The sequence below is a fragment of the Astyanax mexicanus genome, chromosome 6 (genome assembly GCF_023375975.1).
Source record: "Astyanax mexicanus isolate ESR-SI-001 chromosome 6, AstMex3_surface, whole genome shotgun sequence".
Classification (NCBI taxonomy): domain Eukaryota; kingdom Metazoa; phylum Chordata; class Actinopteri; order Characiformes; family Acestrorhamphidae; genus Astyanax; species Astyanax mexicanus.
In genome coordinates this window covers 55,041,621-55,048,695 of record NC_064413.1, presented here as the reverse complement: position 1 = coordinate 55,048,695, position 7,075 = coordinate 55,041,621, and the positions used below count along the sequence as shown (strand labels likewise).

General features: G+C 36.3%; 1 protein-coding gene across 1 annotated transcript; it reads right to left on the bottom strand.

The window, feature by feature from the left end:
* Positions 1-4,667: 4,667 nt before the first annotated feature.
* Positions 4,668-6,681, bottom strand: prmt6 (protein arginine methyltransferase 6). Its single transcript, XM_007243096.4, has one exon. The coding sequence runs from the start codon at positions 6,615-6,617 to the stop codon at positions 5,547-5,549; it is 1,071 nt and encodes a 356-aa protein (XP_007243158.2). The 5' UTR covers positions 6,618-6,681; the 3' UTR covers positions 4,668-5,546.
* Between the last annotated feature and the right edge of the window lie 394 nt (positions 6,682-7,075).

Genomic DNA, 7,075 nt, shown 5'->3' with positions numbered 1-7,075 from the left:
TATTATTTCATTAATATATTAGTAACCGTCTTACGCTTATTAACCAAGTTATATCTCGCATTTTTTCAGATAAAGTTTTATTAAAAATGTTTTTAACAGTCATTGTTTGTTCGTTTCTTCTAAATCTCTATATTTAATAATATTGCCGTATTCATAATCACAAATTAATTTATATATATCATTATTTGAATCTGACACCCAATTAATTTTTTATATAATATAATATAATATAATATAATTTTGAACTTATAATATAAACAACTTTACTACATCCTGCCATCATCACCTCTTATAGGTAGGCGGAGCCTCCCATACACTTTACACTGATTGGTTTGTCACTTCGGCAAGTTGGCTTTCCAGGTGTTGTGCCGAATTCAGCCTTCCTGCCAGAATCTGACTCCTCTCTAGCAACACCTTAGCAACCACCACAGACATGATGACAACCACCTGGAATACCTTAGCAACTGCCTTGAACACTGTAGCAGTCACTTATAGGCATTAATGTTTCTTGTTCCACCTTAAGTATAGTTTATAAGCACTCTTTACACACAAAGTCTAATGAATACGCATTAATACGTACAACCAAAATAAGATAAGATGAATGAAAAAGTAAAAAAATTAATGAAATAAATAAAATGAAAAACAATAAATGTAAGATAAATCAACCACTAAATCAACCCAGTCACTCACTGCTCAAAAGCAAGTTAGTAGAAGTGAGTTTTACACCTGATTTAAAAACAGACTATTTCAGAGTTTTGGAGCTTATACCCAAAATGCACGATTACCTTTGGGTTTTAAACGAACCCTAGAAATTACCAAGAGACTGTGGAGGTGATCAAATCTGCAATATAAGAAGGAGTCAGACCATTTAATGCTTTAAAAACAACTAAAAGCACTTTAAACTGTATTCTGTATTCGACAGGTAGCCAATAAAGTCAGGTGAGAACTGGTGATAAATTTTCTCTTTTCTTGGTTTTTATCAATAATCTGCATGCAGCATTCTGGATTAACTGTAAGCGATGCAGAAGAGACTGATTAATCCCAATAAACAGCACAGTACAGGCCAAAAGTTTTTTTTTTTATTTTCTTTATTTTCATGACTATTTACATTGTAGATTCTCACTGATGCATCAAAACTATGAATGAACACATGTGGAGTTTTATGTACTTAACAAAAAATGAGCTGAACCTCCACAGTCACCGGACCTGAACCCAATCCAGATTTAAGGTTTGGGGTGAGCTGGAGCACAGAGTGAAGAAGGCAAAGGGGCAACAAGTGCTAATAAACACCTCTGGGAACTCCTTCCTTCCTTCAAGACTGTTGGAAAACTTTCATCTCATTTCAGGTGGCCACCACTTGAAGAAGCTCATTGAGAGAATGATGCTAAGAGTGTGCAAAACAGTAATCAGAGCAAAGGGTGGCTATTTAGAAGAAACTAGAATATAAAACATGTTTTTTTTAGTTATTTCACCTTTTTTTATTAAGTACATAAAACTCCACATGTGTTCATTCATAGTTTTGATGCTTCAGTGAGAATCTACAATGTAAATAGTCATGAAAATAAATGAAACGCATTGAAAAAGAGGTGTGTCCAAACTGGGTTTGGGTTTTGTGCCATATCAGCAACACGTTGGCTATTTTATGGCATCGACAATATTCATGACTTGAGCATCACAGACTTAAATCAGTGTCTTCCAGAAAATGATGTATTTTAGCTGGTGGAATCTTCTTAAGCAGTTCTTTTATATTTGTGACCCTATAAAAGTTATTTCTGGTGGTTAAAAGTGCAGTAGTGCAAGTCTACTAAGATATGTTTAATAGTGTATTTGATCAAGATTGAGGCTCAATAGCACAGCACTTTTTTTTTGTATTGTTCTGTAGGTTTGACATTAGAAGACTGTGAGCATTTTGATTGGTTCTTTACTCATTTGGTTAAGTATGTTTCCCACGGTCCCTAAAGGTAGGGTCATAAAATATTTAAACCCTAAAACCACAGTAAAAAAAGAAAAAAAAAGAAGAAGAAACCCTAAAAATGTAAAAATGATTTACTTATTAATTCGTTTTAGACAGAAATGCCACCCGTGATTCAAGCTTTCAAGCTGTAACTAAAAATTTACTAATAAATATATTTTATCAAATGTATTTGATATATCAACAATACATAATATAATGTTATTTTGGGGACACTATTTAGATAGTAGTGCACAAATATTCGTTTTTTTACTGTTTTAGATGTCTATTTCTGAAACAAAAGCAGAACTTTAAGGATAAACTCTTGTTTAATACACTTTTAATACAATATATGAGCAAGGGCTGGGCAGTGGAAAATATTAAGAGAGCACTTCAGGTTCTGAATCAGTTTCTCTGATTGTGCTATTTATAGGTTTATGTTTGAGTAAAATGAACATTGTTGTTTTAATTCTATAAACTACAGACAACATTTCTCCCAAATTACAAATACAAATATTCTCATTTAGAGCATTTATTTACAGAAAATGAGAAATGTCTGAAATAACAAAAAAGATGCAGAGCTTTCAGACCTCAAATAATACAAATAAAACAAGTTCATATTCATAAAGTTTTAAGAGTTCAGAAATAATCAATATTTGGTGGAATAAACCTGGTTTTAAATCACAGTTTTAATTTATGCATCTTGGCATCATGTTCTCCTCCTCCACCAGTCTTACACACTGCTTTTGGATAACTTTATGCTGCTTTACTCCTGGTGTAAAAATTCAAGCAGTTCAGTTTGGTGGTTTGATGGCTTGTGATCATCCATCTTCCTCTTGATTATATTCCAGATGTTTTTAATTTGGTAAAATCAAATAAACCCATCATTTTTAAGTGCTCTCTTATTTTTTTTCCAGAGCTGTATATGTATGATTCTTGAATGCAATATAGATTTTTAGTTCTTACATAACTTTTATGTAGTTTCTATTTGTAACCTGACAGCACCATTTAAAGTAATGCACAAGCTGTTGTTTCCTTTATATTTAATCCCAATTATTTATTAATTGAATAGCTAACACAAACACAGCCTCCTTGCATTTCAGTTTTTATTTAAGGAAAAGTGTAAAATATGTAAATTACTGTTATAGAAAAGAGTTCTTTACACATTTCTGACTGAAGCCAATCTCAGTCTATCTACTGAGTATCACTCTGAAGCTTCTATATATAAATATATACAATTAAAACAGTAATTCCATTACTCAAATAAATGTGCCTTCCTTTTCAGCACCAGAATGAGCAGTTGTCCCAATACTTTTGTCCATATATAGTGTCCCTGGCTCGTTATATAAGTAAAAGAGGAGTGAGAATCTATGTAAATCAATGCTCACATATACAGTAAATGGTAATATATAATATTAAGGTAATAAGAATAATCATAAAGAATGGCTATGAAGTGTAACACCTCCAGATGCATTTAAAAAAAATTGAAGATCATTGAAAAGTTACTTTATTTCAGTAATTCTGCTCAAAATGTGAAACTCATATATTATATAGATGTATTAAACACAGAGTGATCTATTTTAAGCGTATTTAGTTTATTGTTGATGATTATGAAGCTTACAGCCAATGAAAACCCATTAATCAGCGTCTCAGTAAATTAGAATATTATATAATAAGACCAATTAGACGTTTTGGCAGTGTGGGCAGTGTGCCAAATCCTGCTGGAAAATGAAATCTGTATTTTGTAAGAAAACACTGCACTGACTTTACACTTGATTATAAAACACAGTGGATCAACACCAGCTGATGACATGTCTCTCCAAACCCTCTTCTGACAACTTTTTGTTTTGGAGATGCGTTGTTTTCATTTTCCAGCAGGACTTGGCACACTGCCCACACTGACAAAAGTACCAATTGGACTTATTAAAAATATTCTAATATTCTTTCTAAAACACTGATTTTTGTGTTTTTCATTAGCTGTAAGCCATAGTCATCAACAATAAAAGAAATAAACTCTTAAAATTGATCACTCTGTGTTTAATACATCTATATAATATATGAGCTTCACATTTTCAACTAAATTACTGAAATAAAGATACTTTTCAATGATATTCTCATATTTGCAACACTTTAGCATCTCTATTACAAACATAGTTCTTTGTAGAACCAACGCTGGTTATCTCTAAGAACTTCATATGTTTAGATGAGGTATTCTAGTTTTGTATTCAGTACTTCTGTGAAGCCTCTGAACCAACAATGACCATAATACAGATAAAATAATGGTGTTTCAAGTGTTTTTCATAGAAACACCACATTTGATTCCAAACAGAACCATGTTTGTAATAGAGATATGTAGGAAAAACAGATAAATTTCCCCAAATTTATAAATCTACAGTACCAGTCAAAAGTTTGGACACACCTCTTCTCATTCTGTGTTTTCTATTTTCTGTTTGTATGATTTTTATAGGAGTTCAGGGGATTAATGTGAAGGACTAATACATATATATTTTTTTACTGTTTACTACCTAATTCCATGTGTTCCTTAATCATCTTCATGTCTTTACTCTTAATCTACAATGTAGAAAATCAATTAAACAAATATTAAAGGTGTGTCCAAACTTTTGACTGATATTTTATATTATTTTGTGGAACCAAACGTTGTTTAAATGGAAGTTAAAGGCCTGTGGGTCTATAATATAAACGAGGTTAAGCAGGGTGTGTATAAAGACATGGGTGGATTTTATTACAGTCTGCAATGTGTTTTTTTTTTGTTAACAAGCTTTTCGTTTAATACTTCATTCATTCATTCATTCATTCATTCATTGACCAGAGAAGAACTTCCCAAACCCCTCCCCCCTCCCATAATTCTCCAATATCATTGGTTCTCAACCATGGTCCTAGAGTATACCAGTGCCTAGATAGGGATTATAACTCTCTATCTAGCTAGGAGTGTGCCATATCGTACGCAATAATATCGCCAACGATATTATATAAATATATATAATTATCATCAGATCAGGGTACTACTTTTTTTTTTTTTTTTTTTTACTGTTTTTATCAAAAGAAAAAAAATCACACTGTTCTCATTTCCCATTATATTATATATCTACTAGAGACTTTAGATTATATCTGTTCAGTATCATTAATTTTACTGTAATTCTGAATATATGGAGATATTTGCATATGGAGTGCGTTATCAGTAGTATCGTAATATTCTGAATTATTGACTTCAGTTACTGTAAATACTGTAGTTTTTTTTTTAAATATCTCAGTTAGGAGTGTGCCATATCATATCAAATGCAATAATAACATTTATTTTTGATTCTGTTGCAGTAGTGTATACTTGATTTTTTATTATAGTGTATAGTCACATCGCCAAGAGTATCGTTATCGCGAAAATACCATAAAATTTTGTGATATTATTTTAGTGCCATATTAACCACCCCTACTCTTTTTATTGTGTTTATTTCATGTATAATCAAGGTATACTCCAGAACCAGGGTTGAGAACCAACTTGAAGAGCAACACCACAAACTTTCCTACTACTACTACTGTTGATTCTCAGAGTGTCCATCAGGTATCCTCCAAATGTCCATCAGGTATCCTCAGAATGTCCATCAGGTATGGAGAAAGTCTTGGACTTCAGCTTGTGCTCCCCAACAGTGTAGTCCACATGGATGCACACATATCTAGAACTCTTCTCAGAAGGGTACATGCTAATGTTCCCCTCCACCTTCGTGTCCTGCCTCACGTCCACCGGTTCATCCAGGTACAGCACGGCCTGCTTCCAGTGCGTCTCCGCTTTGAACGGCGACGTGGACAACACCAGCGGCGGCATGTCCTCCGCGGGAAACGTGACGGTGAACCAGACGCACAAGGCGTTCAGGCTGGACGAGCCGAAGCACTGACAACAGAAAGACCCGCTCACTCTCTTCAGTTCCTCCAGAGTGACCGTACGCAAGTCCAGCTGGGCGAAGCGACACGGGTGCGACAGCACGTCCTCCACCGTCACAGGATGCACTGCGATTTCGCCATTAAGGACGCAGGACCGGGCGAATTCGGCCATGCAGGACATGTCCACCCCATACTGTCCCTTCACCGTGTCCCAGAAGTTCAAACGCTCTTCTGCTACCAGGTCGCTGATTGGCGCTACAAATAGCTCCGCCCTCTCAGGCAGAATTAGCCCCCCAGGCTTCAGCCAGCGGTCGCGCGCGGTGATTACCGAGTTCAGCATTGATTCATGCAGCAGCGCGTATCCCATCCACTCACTCACGATGACGTCCACGCGTTCCGGAAGCTCCACGCTCTCCACGGTGCCGCGGATCACCTGCACGCGGTCCTCCACGCGGTTCTGACGCACGATGCGCGCGGCCTGCTCGGCTATAGAGCTAGCCTCCACCGCGTACACCCGGCGCGCGCCGGCCTGCGCGCAGAATACGCTGAGCACGCCGGTCCCCGCGCCCACGTCCAGCACCGCCTTCCCCGCGAGCGCCGCGGCGCAGCGGAAGATCGCGCGCCGGTACGTGTCCGTGCGGACCGTGTCCGCGAGCATCTCCTCGTGGATGCTGACATCCGCGTAGCTCTGGAAGTACAGGCTGTCCTGCGCGCTCCCGCCGCCGCTGCTGTTGTTATCTTGTCGGCGCTTCTTCGCCGCGCTGTGGGACATCTTCCTATCTCCGCTCCTCGCGCGCGTGCACAGCGCCGAGCACACCGCGCGCGCTGCTTCCGTGTTTCCGTGGTTCCCCCTCCGCGGTGCATTGTGGGGGTGGTAGTTTTTTTTTTTTAGATCTCGTACTTTTTTACCTTTTTTATACTCTTTTTTTATTTGTATTTAGCAGTTTTTAATCGAAACAACCAAATAAATAAATAAAGAAAAACATATTTGTTAAATTTCATTTGTGAAATAATTATGAAATTGTATAAAATGGAAAAAAAATATTTTATTTTATTATATTTTATATATATCTCACATATCCATATATATATTTATTTTTAGTATGGTAATATATGGGATAGTCTTAGTAGAAAAAACAGCAGCAATATTTACAACTATGGTAACATATTCAAACATGAAACTACAAAAACAAAAGCCTAAAGATGAACAGTATTTACTAAAAATACATA